The following is an 18,662-nucleotide window of genomic DNA, read 5'->3' on the forward strand; positions in this document are numbered from 1 at the left end:
TAACAGAAAAAAAAAATGGCACAAGAACAAGGCCTAAATGCTACTGGATGGGTATCTACACTGGCATGATGCATATAGATATATATATATATATGTACACATATATATATAGTCATATATATTATATATAAGAAATATAAAATGCCGATGACATAACAAAAAAGCGTTTTCTTCAACAGGTGAGCCTCAAGGTCAAATCCCAGCCCCATCTTTAAAAGCTTGAATGGGAAAGAGAAAGAAAGAAAGAAAATAAATAAATGAAACGTGATGAAACATTAGGAGAAATCCATAAGAAAATTTATGGATGTGGCCGACCCGTCGTCTTTGGGTGATCGCTGGATACAAAGGACTGACCCCCAGTTCCTAATTTTGGTCAGAAAGCAAATAATAAGAATAGAAATGACAAGAATAAAAAACAAAACTGCAGTTTAGAAAAAAAAAAATTACTAAAAAGACTTATTGCAAAAGCTCTTAAAGATAAGTAGCACTTGGGCCCGGGGAGGGCTCTGGCCTGGGGGCTGGGAGATGGGCTGGGGGTCCAGACGGGGACCCCAGAAGGGACTGGTGGGCGCTGACAGGCCTGGGGGGCAGTGGCCCGGTGGCCATGGACCCCAGCCAGGGCAGGGCTGTGCCAGGGAGGGGCAGCAGAGGCGCTGGGAGCCCAGAGACACCCCAAACCCCCCGGGGCAGCAGGGCTGGACCCCCAGAGCCCCCTGTGAACCCCGGGGGGGCTGGGGCTCCGCTGCCTGCCCGGCCACGGCGGTGCCAAGGGGGTGTCCCCAGCTGGGGACAAATGAGGCCAAGGGCTTCCCTGTGCCCTTCTCCCCGAGGATGGCTGGGTTTGGGGCCACAGGGCTCCCTGCGGACGGGAGGGAGCGCGGGGCAGTGCTGGAACTGGCCAGGCTGCCCAGAGCCCAAGGGGGGTGGGCAGGGAGGGACAGTGCCCGGTGTCCTCAGAGCCGAGGTGGCACCTCCCAGCGGAGCCCCCTCCGGTGCTCCCGGGGCTGCTCCCGGGGCAGGGCCCGAGGAAGACGTTCTGGACAGGTGGAGGTGCCGCGTCTTTGTGCCGGGAGCGCCCGGGCGAGCCGGGGCCGCGCTCCCAGGGGACTGAGGCGCTCTCCAGGGACCCCCAGCCTGCTGCCCCGTGCCGGGCACACCGGGGGCTCCCCGATGAGCCCCCCGCCAGGCACAGGGGGCCCAGCAGGCGTGGCCGAGGCGTTGGAGTGGGATGAGCGTGGAGACGACGGAGGACAGACGGACAGGGCTGTGGATGGAGACCGCGGCCGAACGGCTGCTTCTTCTTGGCTTCTGGGTTTTAGTTAAAAAGGCCGAGGGGAGCCAAGGGGGAGCCGGGGCAGGCCCGTGCCCTGGCCCACTGTGCGTGTCGCTCCCGCTCCGCGGGACGGCCGGGCCGGAGCATCCTGGAGTCTCTGAAGGAGCAGGGCAGGCGCAGAGCAGCTGCCGCGGGGGCTGCGCCGGGGTCTGGCATTGCCCGACCCCACTGCCCGCCCCGAAATCCGAGGCCGTCGCTCTTGTCCGTGTCCCACCGTGCCGAGGAGCAAAGGCCCCCTAGATGTGTCTCTCCGCTGGCGCCGGCGGGGAGAAGGGCAGCTCTCGCAGGGCTTTGGTAGCTCAGGTTGTACATCCAGACGTCGGTTAGCAGGTGAAGTCCTCAAAGGTGCCCCGGGCCGGGTGGTGAGGTAGGATGTTGGCTGCGTACGTCATGCCTGCTGGGTGCCCCCGTATGCTTTCACAGGGATTCTGCAAGATAAATGGGATGTTGGGGCTGCTGCTTTCATCCAGGTCCTTGCAGAGACCCAGCGCCATCCCCCCACAGCATCTCCGCCTGGGCCCTCTGCTCCTTTCCCAGGGGCTCCCCAAAACGGGGACTCCCCAAAACAGTGACTCCCCACCCCCCGAGCTGCAGGAGGGGACGGGCAGGAGGGGACCGTGCTGTGGCCCGCACTCACGTGGCGCTTCACGTCGTCCATGCTCAGCGCGACGCCCTTGTCTGTGTTGTTCCTCTTGTGGTTCTTGCGGCACTTGCCCCGCCGGCACAGCCGGTGCTTTATCACCTGCCAGGGCCACGTTTCAGCACCGCGGAGCTCACGGGTGGCCCTTCCCCATGTCCCACACGGGCACAGCCTTGGGATGGAGGAGACACTCACCTCATAGGCGTAGTCAAACAGCTCCAGCACTGTGAGGATGCTGGCCCCGATGAACAGCCCCATCTGCCCCCCAATGTCACCTGCAGAGCAGAGGGAAACCATCAGGGTGGCCTGAGTCCAGAGCCGGGTGGCAGAGGGAGCAGAGAAAGGGCAGAACCTGTCACCGCTGTGACTGGGGCCTGGTCATGGCAGTGGGGTGCCCTGCTCCACATCTGTGCTCTCGGCACATCCCGTGCCTTGGGAACGGGCCAGCACGAGACCACCTCGCTGGGGGACTCTGGCTGGGGACGGTCACAGGGCTCCCCACAGCCACCAACACTCACCCAGCAAGCCTGCCACCTCGTACGCCTTCTTCTGCTCGATCGTCTCGTAGTTCAGGGCTTCAAAGAAGATATCCAGCACCAGGATGTTCTCCCTGTGCAGGACAGAAGTGGCCTCAGGCTGAGGTTTGGGATGGAGGGAGCAGACCCTGCCCCACCGCCGTGGCCGCGGCGCCTTACCCGATGTACTGCTCCGACTTGTTGTACTTCTTGGCCAGGTACTTGGCTGAGGCCTTGCTGGGGATCTTGACCATGGAGAGCTCTTTGCCGTAGCGGGTCATGTTGCAGGGCATCTCACAGATGCAGTACTCATTGTCCTTCTCCACCAGGAAATCTGTGCAGGGAGAGAGGGGGATGGCGAGATGGAGAAACCCAACGCCGCAGCTCCGTCCCACCCTCGGGGCCGGGCAGCCTCACCTAGGGCCGGGTCCGCGCACTCCTTGTACTGCTCCGGGGTGCAGTAAGGGGCATCGCCTGGGGAGACACAGAGCAGGTGTTCCAGCTGGGAGCACGCTGGAGGGCCGGGCCGGGCCGGGCCGGGCACGGGGCTCACCTGGCATGTGCACCATGCGGCAGTTGCAGTTCTCCACCAGGTAGCGCGTCTCGCAGTCGATCCGACACGCCGTGATGCTGTAGGTGTCGTAGAACTCCGAGTCGCCTGCCACGGCCTTGCAGTCGCCCCAGGGAGGTGGCAGGTAGATGAGCTGGAAGGGGAGAGAAGCCAGGAGTGAGGAGAGAACCCCCCTCAGTGTGGCAGGGGACAGACACCCTCATGGCGCTGTCCTCAGGACGGGGTCCTCCCCTCCATCCAGCGTGGGGACAGGGACACAGTGAGGAGCCTCTGCTCCCGCAGCGCAGGGTGGGAGGGGACATCCCACACCTGCCCATTCCTACCCGCTGCTCCTGGCAGGACACAAAGGTCTGGAAGCCGGGAGCCACCCCGAAGCCCAGCTGGTCGATCAGAGGGGGCTCGTCCTGGCTGTGGATCTGCACCTTGATCCCGGCTTCGAACGAGGTCTCATCTGTGGCAGACAGAAGTGGGGTGAGCACAGCACTGTCCCTGCTGCGAGGGGCTGTGCCGAGCCTGCTGGGAGAGGGACCACAACTCCTGCCTCCCGTGCTTCCCCTGGGCCAAGTCATTCATCCACGTGTCCATCCATCTGTCCATCCGTTTGCTGCACCATGTCCTTGTCCCCTCCGCCCCGACCCCCCTGCTCCACACCCAGGAGTGTGGCAGGGAAAGTATTTGACTCTATTTATAAACAAGCGATGGCTGCGTGTCTAAACGATGGGGAGTTGCCATGGCAAAGAGCAAAGACAAGGAGGAAAAGAGAAAGAAAAGACCAGAAGTGATGAGAAATGGAAGGAGGGAAGAGAAGGGAGCCTCAGGGATGTGGATCTCTGGTCTGGGGAGCTGGGAAGGGGCTGGGGAGGTGAGTAGGGGCTGGGCAGCACCCCAGGAACTGCCGGTGGCTGAGTGGGCCCACTGGGGCAGTGGGTTACCTGTTTCCCCCCACACTGGCAGGTACTCGTCCTGCTGGATGTCCAGCATGATCTCCAGGCCATTGCCAGTGCCTCCCTTCATGGTGATGAGCCGGGGCTTCCCGTCCTGCCCCGCATTGAAGGTGTAGCACTTCCCATAGCGGGTGAAGACCTGCAGGAGAGGACACAGGGCTGAGGCTGAGGCCCCTCTGTGTGCAGCCACAGCACAGAGCCAGGAGAGCGTCCCCAGCCCCAAAACTCAGCCATCCCAGCCTGGGCATGGTCCGACCCAGGCTCCTGACCCACGGGATCTCTCAGTGTTGGAGCTGCCCATCCTGGCCCTGATAGAGGAGATGTTCCCACAGGGGTGGACTCAGAGGAGACTCTGCAGATTTAGAGCCCCAGATTGCCCACGGCAGCTGTGGCTCCCCAGGGTGGTGGCACTCGGCCTGATGCCTGCACCGGCGCCTCCTCCAAGCCCTCCTCCATCCCTGCAGAGGACAGGGCTGGACAGAATCCTGAACCTCCCCATCCCTCCTCGGCCATTCCAGCTCTCACCTCCGGCAGCCGGCATGGCCCCAAAACCATGGAGCTGCTGCCAGCCTGGGCAAGGGGCATGTGAGGGCAGTGGGCTCTCACCACATGGTGCCCCACAAGCCCTGATGGCACCAGGATGGAGGTGCCAGGCACCACCTCAGCAAGCACAGTCCCGGGATACGCTCCATGTCCCACCAGAGCATCTCCACAGCCGGTGCCGTCCCCAGCTCTGGCAGATGGGCTGAAATATCAGCCCGTCCCTGAACAAGCTCCAAGGGCAGCATCACCTGCCGTGCCCGATCCGACACCGATCAGCTCCGGAGCTGCTCCCCGTGCCGGGCCACCCTGGGGCTACTCACCGGCGCAAAGTCCCCGGGGCCGCAGCGCTGGCCGCGGTAGCTGCAGCTCAGCAGCATGTCCTCCAGCTGGTGGCAAGTGCGGTTAAAAAACCCGTACAAATTTAGGGGCTCGTCCTCCTCCCAGGGGCCCGGCTGGGCCGGGGTGAAGCCCAGCTCCATCCCGGGCTCGTAGTCGACCAGAGGGGCCAGGTAGAGCAAGTCGTCGTGGCTGAGCTGCGAGAGCCGCACACGGTTGATGTTGCAGAAGGTGACGGCGGGGAAGGTCATCTCGGGGCTGTCCTCCTCGCTGAGCAGCGTGACGTGGTGGTACTCCAGGTAGTAGGCGATGCGGTCGGCCACCTGGTAGAGGAAGACGGAGAGGGAGAGGAGGAAGGCCAGCGCCCACAGCGCCTGCCGGGCGCCCAGGCTGCCCTCCACGAAGATGTGGCTCAGCCCGTGCAGGGTGCAGCTGCTGGCAAAGGCCACGAAGTCCGTGGTTGCCCCTGCGTCTTCCTCGTCCTCTTCATCCTCCTCCTGCCCATACAGGAACTCGTCTGCTTCATCTTCTCCCTTCCCAGTATCTGCAGCATCTTCTGGTGCTTCCTCACTGGAGAAGGAGATGGTGCAGAATATCTGGAGAGGCATTGCCCAGCCTGGGGGTCCCAGCTGCAGTGTGGAGCTCCTGGCTCTGGTGTGGGGGTCCTGGCCTGTGCCCTGCCCCAGCCTGGGGGTCTTCAGTCACTTCCTCAGCAAAGAGGGGCTGGGGAGAGCAGGGCAGGGGGAAGGGGCAAGTTCAGAGAGGAGAAACGCAGAAGGGAAAAGGAGTGAGACGAGCGGGAGCGAGGGAGAGGAGCAGAGGGATGCTCGGAGTGAGGAGGGTATATCAGGAGCAGGAGGGGAGGAGGAGCGAGGGGCGGTTCCGCGGGCTCCCCGGGCCCCCTGGGACCGCCCGGCTCCGGCTGCCAGGACGGAGCAGAGACACCACCGGCTCCAGAGGCGCCGTGGGAGCTCCCGGTGCTGCCTGGGGCCCCGAGGGGCTGCCAGGCCGGGGGCACACGGTGTGTGCAGGTGTGCAGGTACCCGGCGCCGCATCCCCACGCCGTGCCCTCCATCCTTGCATGGTCTGGCCCTGGCAGCCCAAGCGGCTGCTCCAGCCAGGCCCAGCCCTCCCTGCTGGGTCCCCGGCTGTCTCCAGAGCCGCCGTATGCCAGGCTCTCTGCACTCGTCCCCAGGCCAGCTGGAGCCAGAGGTTTTCCCAAAATGCCTGTGACACTGTCGTGGTTCAGTGGTGGTCCAGGTGGGGGGAAGGATGCCGTGGTGTCCTCATGCTCCTCCTGCCCTGGCAGTGCCCATCCCTGCAGGCTCATGCCCCTGTGCTGCCGGGCACCGGCGTGTGCGCGTGAGAATCCGGCAAACCCAACGTTCCCAGTGCAGTGAGGTCTGTCCTCCTCCCAGCAGGGCTGGTCTTGGCAGGATTTGGGTGCTGTCCAGGCAACGAGTCCTCCTGCAGAGCCCAGTCAGTGCTGGGCACGTCACCTCATGTTTTGGATTCCAGTGGGGCACGGGAAGCCACTTCTTCCCTCAAGGGATGGCTCCAGGCCTTGTGCTGCTGATCCAGCCGGGCTGAGGGTCCCAGGGAGCAGCTCTGGTGCAGGATGCTGGGATGGAGCTGCCGGGAGCACGGGCGTCTCCTCTCTGCAGCAGCGCAGCCCCTTCTCGTGGTTTGCTGTTTTTCCTGTACTCAGCACTTCATAAAAGCATCCAGAGACCACAGAGCAATCTCCAGCCCCATCCCGGCTCCGGGGAGAATCTAAATCCGGCAGCACTTGGATGTGCAGGGGCTGGATGGGAGCTTTGGGCTGGTGCCTGGGGGGGAGCAGCTCACCCCAAGCCCTCAGTTCAGCTGCTGTGTCTCCTTCCCTGTGCACCCTGCGGGGTTCCTGGTCCCTGAGCACATCCTGGCGCACATGGACACCACAAACTGGGAGAACAAATCAGTCAGGAGCTCAGTAAAAATCTGATCTGATATCAGCACAGTTATCTGAGATTCCTGGGCAGGTGATGCTGGTGGAACAGGCGCTGGGGATCCCTGCCTGATGATCCATGATGTGACACTGGGGCGTCCCATCCTGGGGCTCCCCAAGCTCAATATTCCCTTCAAGAGGGCCCTTGTGTAAGAGGGACACTGGCAGATGCCACTCGGGGACCTGGGAGAAAGAGTGGATGACCTTGGGAACGAGCACCAGAGCCACGAGATGAAATTTCATCAGGCCAAGATCAAGGTTACACCTTTTGGGAGCATCCCAGAGAAGCTGAGATGAAAACTCTTCCTAGAAGAGAGAGTCAGGAAGGTGAATTGGGGGGCTGGGAGCCACCAGGCCATGGGGGCATTAGGGCTGCTTCTGGCAGGGCGTTTGGAAGGGCTGGGCTGGTCCAGCCCCGTGGGAGCAGGCTGGGAACACACCGGGCTGATCCCACACAGACACGGAGGATGCTGGGGACAGGGAGGAGAAGGCAGGAGCTGCCCGGGGCTGGGCTGGCATTTCTGCTGCTCCCAGCTCTGGCCCTGGGTTCCTGTGCCACGGCTGTCGGGGCGAGAGGAGAAGGGAAACGGAATTAAGGAACTGCAGGCTGAGGGGGTTGTTCAGCCCCGGCGGGGCTCGGGCAGGTGAGCCGGGCTGCCCGGGGCGTCAGGCAGCCCCTGACGGTGCGAGCGAGGGGCGGATCCGCTCCCTCGGCGCGGGGAGGTTTAATGTGTCTTCTTGGGAGCGATTGCAGCGGGGAGAGAGAGAAAGATGCCGTAATGAAAACATTCCATCATCGACTGGGGCCATTAACCTGCTTCGCTCGGCTTAAACAGCTCGCGGGGTGCGCCGGGGCTGGTTCCCAGCGGCAGGGCCCGGCTCCGGTTACCGCCACCTGTCCCAGCGCCGACACCCGAGCCGGGGTGAAGGTGACCGGGGGCAGCCGCAGCCCGGAGCACGGCGGCACCAAGGGGAGCGCGTCCTGACCCCCGGACTGGGGACAAAGTGCGGCCGTGCGTTGCAGGCAGGGGGGTGCCGTCCTGGTTTGTGCGAGTTTTGGAGATGCTGGAGGAGTCCTTGGGCTCGTTCCAGCTCCTCCCTCGCCGGCAGTTATTTTTACCCTCTCTCAGGTAAAGCTTTGGCGGGGGCGAGGGACGGGGGATGCTATAATTAGCCGTGACATCAGCCCCCGTGGCGGGTGCCGGGGTGATGCCGCCACACCCGAGCGGGCGCTGGGACCGGGGATGCTCCGCGCCCTCCTCCCCTCCCCGGTGAGAGGGGTGGGATGGGAGGAGGAGATGGGTTTTTCCTGCCTCCAGCACCGCCTTCGGCCGCTGTCCCGGGGCGCTCCGGCCCCGCTCGCTGCTCTGCGGCTCCTCACGGGCCTGGGAAAGGAGGTTTCCCGGAGCGGGGGAGCACGGAGGCGGCGGGGGGGAAGCGGGAGCGGGATTTGACGGCAGCAACAGCACATTTCACAGCCTGTCACGCTTTAATGGCAGAGGAGATCAAAGCCGGGATGGAGTTATTCATAGAGATAAACCAATCCCCGAGGAGGCGAGGAGAAAACAACATTGCAAGCTCTGTTATCCCAGGTCTCGGAGCCCCGGGGAGGCTGTCGCCGAAAGCGCCCCGGGAGATGGACCCGCTCGGTTTTGTGACGGGCGCTGCCCATCCCTGCCAAAGACTGGCTGAGCCGCGGCTGAGCTGCCCACGTCATCCCGGGGAGTGCTAGGAAGGGATGGGATGAGGGGTGGGATGAGGCAGCCAAAGCAGCACGTGGGGGTGGACATTTGGGGCAGATGGAGACCCCACGGCTGGGTTGTCCTGCTCCCACCACGCACCCGGGTGTGCGAATCGAAAGGGAGCAAAATGAGGTTTTCCACGTCTCTTGGCCCAGGGATGTGCTTTGCAGCTCCCAGAGCTGCCAAGATGGTGGTGGAGGCACCGGCAGCGCTGCCACCGCCGCTCCGGGCGGGATGAGCCGCTCTGGGACGGCTCCAGGGCTGCGGATTCCTCCCTGACCCTGGCGAGAGACAGAGCAGAGGCAGCCAAGCAAGGTGGGATTGCCCGGGCAGGCGGGATCTGTGCCGGGACTAATCCTGCACCCCTTATCAGATGCTGCCACCTTGCCTCGGCTCGCTCCGCCAGCCAAGCCGGGCGCAGCTTGTGTTATCCGGCCCTTTATCCCCCAGATTAGACGCTTCACAGTGGATTAGCATGTCACATTCTAATGCAGAAAAATTGATGATTAAAAAGGAGTTTTTCCTCTGTATTATTCCCCACCTCCGCCTCCTCTCCACCCCGTCCCTGCAGGCCCACCAGCCCCAGCCGCGGGCACCGGCGATGCCGCGGCGCTGGGTGATGCCAGAGTCGCATCCCTGGATCACACGGGGTGGGAAACGAGAAGCCGAAGGTGCCTTTTTCACGCCGCATCCCATGGCTGCTTCTGGTGGCGGGGTCCGGAACTCCAGGTGCCTGTGCCATTCCAGCCCCGTGTTCCCGGCTGCAGACTCAGCACCTGCAGCACAGGACTTTAATAAAAAGCACTTTATGGAGAGTAATGTGCTAAGTGGACTTCATTATAGAGCCAGGGCCTCCCTGGATCCCGTTGTTCCATATGATTTCATATCAGATGAGCCTTATCTCCTCTCCAAACGCTTCCATTTAAACTCTATTAATCTTTCAAAGCTTTCCTGGGCAAGCTCTTCCCAGCCAGCCCTGCCGGGTGCCGGTGCTGCTGCCCCGGGCACTGAGGGCCACGCTGGCCCGGGGTTTTGGGGGCTCGGCCGGGACCCCCCCGCAGCTCCGTGTGCAGTCCAGCGTGTCCCTGGAGCCTCGGCTGTGATCCGCCGTGACGGCTCTGCATCCTCCTCCTCAGGATCTGTTTACGCTATAATTGAACCTGTTTGTACTGCTGAGAGCTTGGCGGTGACTTCCCCGCTGGCAGTGTCCCTCTGTGCCGTGCAGGGGTCACCAGGGCTCTGCCAGGACGTGGAAGGCGCTGCCGAGGTGTCGCTAATTCCAGGATTATTCCCGCCGACCCTTATCCCAACGCTTTCCCGTGTTTCCTGCCGGTCGCGAGTCACCCGTAAGCAGGTGGTGATTTTTTCTGACATCCTTCACCGTGGCTCAGCCAGTTCGTGCAGGCAGATTCAAGCCGGCGGTTTTATTGGAGGGGGGAAAGCCCACGGTGCTCCGGTCTGGTTTCCTTGCTGCGCTCGCTCGCTCCGGCTCCGCACGGATCACGCTTTTCAAATCTAATCTAATCCAAGCAGAGCAGTCACACAGCCCTGGCATGTGGTGGCTCTGGAAGGGTCTCCCTGTCCCTGCCAGGAGAGCAGGGGTTTAAAATCCCTGATAAATCACAGAGTGGGTGGGAACACCCTGCCCCAGCTCCCTCCTTGGGCTGAGAGCCTGGATGCAAACACACCAAACACTCCATACAGAAAAAAACCCTCCAAAAATAAATAATCGGTTATAATATCCAAGTGTCAGGGCTGTATAAATAAATAAGAGCCAGTGAGGAGCTCCTTGAACCCTGGCTGGAGCAGGAATTGCAGCTCTGCCTCGGGAGCCCCGGCCAAGCTCCACAGGCAATAAACACAGGTGGCTCTAAACAGCCAGAGATATTAAACTGAGGCAAAAAGGCCACGAGACAGTTAATTACTTGGTCTCCCTGTGGAGATCTGTGGCTCCAGAGGCTCAGGGGATCTCCCCCTCCAGCGTGGCTTCTCCCCACTTGATATCGGGGAGAGAGGGAAAATGGCACCAGGAGGTTCCTGGGCAGGTCCTTTGGAATCCTCAGAGAGCACCTCGCTATTGCCCAGCCTGGGGCTGGTGCCAACACCAAAGGGGGGCTGAGGGGAACAGCCTGGAACCCCTCGTCTGCTGGTGCTGTCCAGGGCTGTGCTTCCAGCCTTGGATCCCTTGGGACGCACGTGCCCTGTCCTCAGCCGTGAAATCCTCACCTCCACTGCGGTCGGATACCACTCGAAAGCCTCTTCATCTCCTCCAGCAGCCACAGATGCCATTACAGCTTATTAATGATCATTAATAATTCATTTGTTAATGAGTCTTTATGTGCAAAGGCATTGCAAGAGGAACAGGATTGGCCAGAGGTGAAGCTGAGATGCTCTGAGCTCTTGGCACGACACCTCTGGGCGTGCGCGGTGCCTCCAGCTGTGTGTGACACCTCCGGGTGTGCAAAGGGCTTTGGGGTGTGACACCTCCGGGTGTGCAAAGGGCTTTGGGGTGTGACATCTCCGGGTGTGCAAAGGGCTTTGGGGTGTGACGTCTCCGCACGTGCGAGGTGCTTTTGGTGAGTGTGACCCCTCTGGGTGTGTGCAGAGCTTTGGGGGTGTGTGACCCCTCCGGGTGCGCGCGGTGCCGCTGTGCAGGGGGAGCTGCTGGGGCTGGGCATGGCCCCCGGGCAGAGCCTGGGGCTGAATGACCCCAGCTGAGCCTGACCCTGATCCCGCAAGTCCTTCTCCTCCAATCCCACCGTTTTCCAGAGCTCTGAGGTTCAGGCGCCATTCACGGCTCTAATGAAGTGGCTGTGGGGTGCAGGCACGTGGTGGCCTCTCACCGTGCCCCTGCGTTCTCCTCCCTCTGGTTCCTGATCCTCTTCTGCCCCATCTTGGCCAAGATCAGTGGTGGTGGGCTCAGTGGAGCTGCTCCCACAGCGCTGTCCTGCCGCAGAGGGAGAGCGAAGAGCAGCCAGCTTCCCATGAGAATTCCCATCCACGTTCGTGTCAGTGTGGGGCGAGCAGAGCCTCAGCCCTGGGCTCCCCCGTTCTGCCTGGCCGGGTCTGGGAATGCTTGGGTGAAGCTGGGACAAGGAGGCAGCTGAGGAGCAACGCCTGAGTGTCTCTGCTCCGTGCCCGAGGGCGAAACAGCTCACGGCTGCTTTCCGGATGATTTGCTTTGAGCAAAATACAGTGATACGGGAAAATCTCCGAGCTGCCGAGCAGACAACAGAGTTGGGGCACTCCCAACCCGCTGCGCTTCCCGGGAGAGCCGAGTCACCACCAGCAAACGGCTGCGGTCCCGTGCGTGCGGCTCCTCTGCTCCATCACCCCCGATTATCTCGCCCGTGTCCCGCTGGGTTTGCTTCATTCGCCTGGAAAACAGGGCGACCTCGGGGGTCAAACCCTGCTGCTGCTGGGCCGCGGGGAGAGGCCGATGTGGGGAAGAGCCCGGGCGGGGTTTGCCGATGATCCAGGTGAGGATGCTGAGCCGGGTCCCTGGGGACACCGCCGGGATGCCCGAGGTGAATCAGTGCTCAGAAACAACGGATACGTGCCAGCAGTTTCCAACGCTTATAAGTTATTTAGGAGCCTGTGTGCCGCTTTAAAAAGTGATCTGCATAAATCACTCGGATGTCTTACAGAATTTGTAAATGCACCGGCTCCGCTGGGGACCGCGGTGGGATCTGCTGGGGCTCGGAATGCTGCCGGGAACCAGCCCCAAACCAGGACGGGACTGTCTGGGGCCAGTGGCCGTGCCTGGTTGCCCACACGCTGTCCCCGAGTTGTTTTTCCAGAGCCAGATGGACCCATGCGGTTTGTTTATTAACTGTCAAAAGCTCCAGGAAATGTCTGGGTATCAGTAATTCCCGCGCCCGGTCTCTCCAGCTGTGTTGGAGATGCTTCTCACTCCGGCTCCGTGATTATCCACTAACGCTGCGCCGCGGGGGAGCTCCGCTCGCCGCGGGGCTCCGGCCTTGTGACTGCCGTGGGGGGCCACGGGGGGCCGGGGCCGGCTTTGGGGAAGGGGCTGGGGCCTGGATCCCGCAGGGATGAGAGCCAGGGAGAGCAGGGGAGCAGCAGCACCCCCGGCTGAGCGCCCCTGAGCGTGTCCTACTGTGCCCACCCCTCCGAGCTCCCACGGGGGCTGCAGGACACCCCAGGGCAGGTTTGACCCACACAAGGGTTTTTTTTTTTTCAGGGGGAGAAGCCACCATGTTCCTGGGGTGGCAGGAGCAGAGCTCCAACACCCCCCAGCTGGAGCGAGGTGCCTGTGGGCTGAGCAGGGAGCCCAGGGGTGCAGAGAGGTTTTGGGGGTGCAGAGGGGCACCCAGTGGGGCTTAGCAGAGTCTGCGGGGTGCAGCAGCATCCAGAGGCGTCTAGTGGGGTTCACCAAGGGGCAGTGGGGTCAGAAGGAGGGTGGGGAGGCCCAGCAGCAGCAGTGGGGTGTTGTGGGGAACAGGATCTGTTCTCCATCACGGGAGCTCCTGCTCTGCCCCATCGATGGGAGGAAGGAGGAGAGGAGGAGCGCGGCTGGGGTTTGCTGGGACTGCTGCAGCCCCTTCCTGCTCCCTGCCTGGCTCTGTCTCTCTGTGCCCGGTGCTTCCAGGGCAGAGGATGCAGAATCCGATGCAAAAGGCAGCAGCATGATCTCCACGTCAAACTCAATTCTCCCCAGTGCCAGCTCAGCCCTGGAGCCTCATGGAAATGGTCCAGAGGTCTTAATCCTCTCCAGCTCCTCCAGGCTGTCCCATGCACGCTGCCCAGGGCTCGGGGCTCTGCCACCGTGCCCGGAGCAGGACAGGGACGGGGCTCTCCCTGGGGTGGGTTCACAGCGTGTCAGAAGGAAAAGCTGCAAATTCACACTGTGCCACCCAGGCACAGCCACTCCTGTCCCCCCCCGGCTGCACCGACCACCCAAAAGGCGCTCCCCAAGCACGGGGCACCTTCCCGAGGTTTCCTGCAGCCACAATTCCCAGCCTGGCGTGTGGAGAGGAAGCTCATCCCCTGCGGTTCTCCTTTTCCCCTGGGATTCAGAGCCCAGAGGCAGGACTCTCCCTTGCTGGGTGAGGCGCCAGTCCCTGTGGATGTGCGAGGCCCCGGGGGAACCTCCCGGTGAGGGGAGGAAGAGCGAGGAAGAGCGAGCAGGGAGCCGAGGGGGGGCCGAGAGCTCCCGCAGGGGAGGGAGGGCTCCAGCTCATAAATAATGAAGTAGGAAGAGTGAAACACGGATCCGTGCTGCTAATGAGGGTGCCAGGGAGCGTGGCCCCGAAACGGGGAGAGAGCGAGGGCGAGCCCCCTCCTGAGCAAAGGAAAACGTGTCTGTCCCCATCCCCGTGTGGGGCTCTGGGCACAGCCCTGGGGATGGGAAACCTCAGCCCATGTCCTGAGGGGGGTCAAGGCTTGCCCCTCAGCTTTGCGTTTGCCCCTCCAGGCTTTGAGGTCATGCCAGAGTGTTGGGGAGGAGATCAGGGCACCTCCCAGTGCATCCTTGTCCCTGTCCCGGGCTGCTGCAGGGGGGAGCTCTGGTGGGCACCAGACACTGCCCTGGTGCTGGAGGGGCTGTGAGGAGCCAGGGCAGAGCTGGGGTGTGCCAATTGTGCCCCCAATCTTTTTAGAGGGTTCACTCTGCAGTTTGGGATGAGTCTGAGCCTGCTCAGCTCCACTGGGGTGTCCCTGTGCCCTGCACTCAGCTTGGGGGGGACATGGAGGGGGCTGAGCAATGCCAGGACCCCCGATGTGGCTGGAGATGAGGTAGGATGAAGGAGGAGGTGGGGAGAGCTCAGATCATGCCAGGATGGGTTTCTCCACAGCACCCAGCACGAGCCCCCTGTGCCAGGGGACCCTGTCCTGGCTGCAGGTGATGCTCTGAGCTGGCCTGGGGGGCGAGACCAGCCCACAGCCCCCCTGGGCTGCTCCAGGTGGGTGCTTTGGGGGGCACTCGGGCAGTGCCCCCAGCACGGGGAGCTCCCTGCACCGGTGCCACTGCTCCCCCAGCCCTGCAGCGGTGCGGGGGGACCCGGCAGGAGGCGGCTCCTCCTCTGCCTCATCGTCACCCCGGGTGTTTGGGCTCGGGCAGCCCCTCGTTTGCACTCGCCGCGGCTGCCCCGAGCCCTCCCTTCTCCCGGGACAGATCCGGCGGAACCGCGGCGCGTCGGGGGCGCTGCCGCCGCTCCTGTGCCGATCAGCATCGCCCCCGCCTGGCCCCGGGACCCCGCCTGGCCCCACGGACCCCCGGCTGTCCCCACTGACCCCCAGGCTGTCCCCATCACCCTCCTGTTGTCCCCATCTGCCCCAGGCTGTGGGGTTTGGGCAGCCCCCGAAGTCCCCCTGGCAGATCCCTCTGCATCAGAGAGAGAACGGGGTGCAAAAGCATCCCTGGACACTGAAGGGGCTTCCCACAGAGCAGAGGGGACCCAGCCCCCGTCAGGGAAGGTGGGGCCCCACCAGGGCAGCGTGGGCTGGTGGAAAAGCCCAGGTGCTGGTCCCCAGCACCCCCAGCCGGGGCCACAGGCCCAGAGCTCGGCTCAGCCCGTGCAAGGAGCAGCAAGGAGCAGGAATTTGCTGCTGAGACAATCCCCTACAAGCTTCTGAGAGTGCCAGGACCCCATCCCAGCCCCACCACACACAGACCTCCCTGTGCCAGACCCCAGAGAGCAGCAGAGATGCAGCAGAGAGCCAGCTTCCTCTAATCAAATCCATTCAATCATCCCAACCTGCTTGCAAGGAATAATCCAGGCAGGAATAACAAACCAGCTGCGAGTCTGTTTGGCTTTTGCCGGTCGAAGGGGAGGCAGAACACAGGGATTTGGAACCCAAGAGATGAAGGGAGGGAGCGGGGATGAAGGTCCCCGAGGATGGTTCGGCGCAGAAAACGCGACCGTGCCCTGGCAAGAGGCAGCATCCGAGCCGGGCAGGGGCTGGAGCTGGCCCTGCTCGCCAGCCCTGCTGGAGGGGATCCAGCCCCCTCCGGGCTGCAACGTGCCTCCATTTAACAAATAAAATGCCTCATGGCTGACAACACACACCTGCTCGTGGAAAGAGCCCATGACGGGAATTTAATGCCGATGATTAAAATCACCCGAACACCCCGGGACCTGGGCTCTGTACACACCCGGCCGTGCTCAGCGCGGGACACGAGGGGGACATCCCTGGGCTGGTGACGAGGATGGGGACCTGGGGACACGGGCTCCACGCCGGAGCTGCTCGGGAACAGCCGCGGCGGCTGCCGAATTGATTAGGCAGCACCCGAATAGCCGGCACTGTTTCGTTCCCAGCTGGATGGGGCCAGGCAGAGCAAGGATAAAGGCTTTATTGTGTGCTGGATCCACCAGCGCAAGAACAACCTCCATGGCAGGGCGCAGCACGGAGCCACTGGGACCTGTGTTCCCAAGGGATTCTGCCATCCGTGCTCTCCCTGCTTCTCCACTGGAGCCTCCTCACCATGGCAGCTTCCAGCCCGGCACAACCCTGCTTTGCAGAGCCCAAATGATCCCGGGGAGCTGTGCCCACGTGGGAGCAGCCCACGGAGCTGTACGGAGCCACGCGTGCTCCTGGGGACAGCCTGCACCTCCAAAACCCAACGGCACCCCCTTGGTGACGGTGCTGCCGGTCCTTCCCAAGCCGGGAGGAGGCAGGAGCAGCTACAGGTGGGCAAACGCCCTCCTTGCGTGGCGGAAAGGTGGCACTGGGCAGGGCCCACAGGTCACTCACCACTTTGAAGTCTTCAGGGGTGCACTGCTCCCCACGGAAGAAGCAGGACAGCAGCATCTCCCTGATGTCGTGGCCAGCCCGGTCATAGAACTCCAGCATGTTGAAAGGTTTGGGCTTGAAGTTTCGGAAGTTGGCCTTGTCCTGCAGGATTTCCAGCTGCTTCTCATCGGCTGTCTGGATGTCTGGGATCTCGTATCTTGGGGGAAAGAGCAGGGAGAGGCTCAGGCCCGGCTGTGGTGGCTGCTCCCACTGGCAAAGGCCACTTGGGGTTCCCAGGAGCGCCCCCGGCATGGGCTCGGCACAGCCCCACCTTGCACGTGGCATTTCCAGAGCATCCAGCAGCACAAAGGGGCCCAGAGGCACAAGAGAGATGGCAGAAGGATGGATGAGGACAAGCTGGGCAGTGGCCACCTTCCAAACCCATCCCACTCGTCCCACTGCTGGTCCAGCGGCACCAGCCCTGGCTGAGGCCACCCAGCCACCTGCCCTGTGCCTCTGGTGGCATCCTGGTGAGGTGGTGGCCTTGTGGGACAGGGGCTGAGCGGGCTAGGTCTCAGCTCTGCTGTCACGCCTGAAAACCCCTCCCTGGGGCAGGAGTGGGGACAGCAGTGGAGCCCCTTGGCACTGGCATGGGCAGGGAGCACAGCAGGCTCTGGCAGCGGCTTGGCAGCACCAAGGAGCCACCACAGCCACAGGTGAGGGGCTTCCCCAGCCCAAGGAATGGCACCACGCTGGGGAGTGGGTCATGCTGCATGGGATGGCACCCAGACATGGCACTGGAGCCAGGTGTGCTGGATCAGCCCCACGGGAACCCGGGGGGGTGGCCCAGGCCTTGCTGCACATGCTGCACGCTGGGGATGGGAGCTGTGGAGCCATCTGGGGCAGCCCAGTGTGGAGCCACACGCCCAGGAGCATCAGCAGGACCTGGTGGCTCTTGGCTGTCTCCAGACTGACTGAGATGTCACCTGGGGCCACCTCAAGGCACCGGCACCCACCTGTTGTTGAGCAAGGCCAGGAGCTCGCCGGCATGGTACAGGTCATTCTTGGTCACTCGGCTGAAGCGGAACTCGTTGAGGTTGCAGAAGGTGACGGCGGGGAAGGTGAGCCTGGTGGCCGCCACCTCGTCCAGCTTGGTGACGTGGGGGTACAGGAAGTAGTACTGGATGCGGTTGGTGCAGACGAGGGCGAGCAGGGCCAGCGAGCCCAGGAAGCAAAGAGCCCAGACCACGCGCTTCAGCGAGAGCCGCTCGTACGAGAAGATGTGCGAGAGCCCGTGCAGGGTGGAGCTGCTGGCGAAGGCCTGGATGCTCACCGGTTGCCCGCTGTCCACCTCCTCCTCGTCCACTTTCAGGTCCATCATGGTCAGTGCCGGCACCCCGGGGTGGCCACTCTGCCGAGAAGGGAGCCTGTGGGTGCCTCGTGGGTGCTGTGGGTGCCCAGCCCACGGCAGCCCCGGGCAGGGATGTGCCTGGATGCCTGGCAGCGCCCGCCAGGGGCAGATGCTTTGCTGTGCCCTGCTCTTGCCCCCAAGCCTACATACATACATATATATATATTTATACATATATATACATATATATATATATATACACACACACATATATACATAAATACATTTATTTGGATGCAGCCTCTTGCATTTCCCCCCCTCCCACCTCCTCCCTGCCCTCCCCATCCCACGGCAGGACTGAGGAGCTGTGCCCACCCCACCGCCCATCACCTTATCTCCCCCTCCCCTCCCACCTGCCCCGCTCCCCCTCCACCTCGCACAAATGGCACTGTCGCATCGACAAACAGATGAAGGAATCAAGGATGCGAACCTGGAATCAGGGCCGGCGGCCGTGGCTGGAGCTGGGCTGGCGCTGCTGCCGCTGTGGGAGCCGGGGCTGGGAGCACGGGAGCGGGAGATGTGCAGGCACCGGGGGTGCTGAGGCACCGAGCCCGGCAGCGGAGGGTGAACCGGAAAAGAAGGGGGGGGAATAAAAATAGCCTCGTTGGTACCTTGGTGCAAGCGTGGGAGCGGGGATGCGCCGGGGCCTCGCTCAGCGCCGCGCGGGGGGACCGCAGGCGACCATCGCTGGAGAGGAGGCAGCTGCCGTGTGCGAGGAGATAAGAGGAGGAGAAGGAAGGCGAGCGGGAGGCTGCTTCCCTGCCAAACACATGGATACCTCCCCCTGTGGCTATCTGGGAGCTGGTGATTTCTTCAGATGCATAATCCGCATGAAGTCATTGTCTGAGCGCTGGTGGGGCCGGAGGCCGCGGAGGGGTGAGGGGTGCCGCAGGCCGGTGGGCAGCGAGGAGGAGGAGGAGGAGGAGGAGAAGGAGGAGGAGGAGG

At 62.7% G+C, this 18,662-nt stretch overlaps 2 protein-coding genes across 7 annotated transcripts; one reads left to right on the forward strand and one right to left on the reverse strand.

Moving 5' to 3' along the window:
* Positions 1-1,312: 1,312 nt before the first annotated feature.
* ASIC1 (acid sensing ion channel subunit 1) lies at positions 1,313-18,662 on the reverse strand. Of its 4 annotated transcripts, XM_038164283.1 has the most exons (13): positions 18,329-18,662; positions 18,148-18,213; positions 17,323-17,717; positions 16,328-16,523; positions 3,992-4,142; positions 3,383-3,510; positions 3,042-3,192; positions 2,906-2,962; positions 2,669-2,822; positions 2,492-2,583; positions 2,169-2,248; positions 1,971-2,075; positions 1,657-1,761 (listed from the first exon to the last, which is right to left on the reverse strand). In XM_038164283.1, exons 3-13 carry the CDS (start codon positions 17,685-17,687, stop codon positions 1,657-1,659), a joined length of 1,584 nt encoding a protein of 527 aa, XP_038020211.1. In that variant the 5' UTR covers positions 17,688-17,717; positions 18,148-18,213; positions 18,329-18,662. The 4 variants fall into 4 exon arrangements, with proteins under 4 accessions (XP_038020208.1, XP_038020211.1, XP_038020212.1 ...); XM_038164284.1 differs by lacking the exon at positions 18,148-18,213; XM_038164282.1 differs by having other exon boundaries at positions 18,148-18,662.
* Positions 7,428-11,099, forward strand: LOC119712713. 3 transcript variants are annotated; one of them, XM_038164294.1, is made up of 2 exons: positions 7,428-8,926; positions 9,183-11,099. In XM_038164294.1, exon 2 carries the CDS (start codon positions 9,213-9,215, stop codon positions 10,128-10,130), a length of 918 nt encoding a protein of 305 aa, XP_038020222.1. In that variant the 5' UTR covers positions 7,428-8,926; positions 9,183-9,212; the 3' UTR covers positions 10,131-11,099. The 3 variants fall into 3 exon arrangements, with proteins under 3 accessions (XP_038020222.1, XP_038020220.1, XP_038020221.1); XM_038164292.1 differs by having other exon boundaries at positions 7,432-7,999; positions 8,462-11,099; XM_038164293.1 differs by having other exon boundaries at positions 7,432-7,999; positions 8,767-11,099.

Source organism: Motacilla alba, chromosome 29 (assembly GCF_015832195.1).
Source record: "Motacilla alba alba isolate MOTALB_02 chromosome 29, Motacilla_alba_V1.0_pri, whole genome shotgun sequence".
In the NCBI taxonomy this organism is placed as follows: Eukaryota; Metazoa; Chordata; class Aves; order Passeriformes; family Motacillidae; genus Motacilla; species Motacilla alba.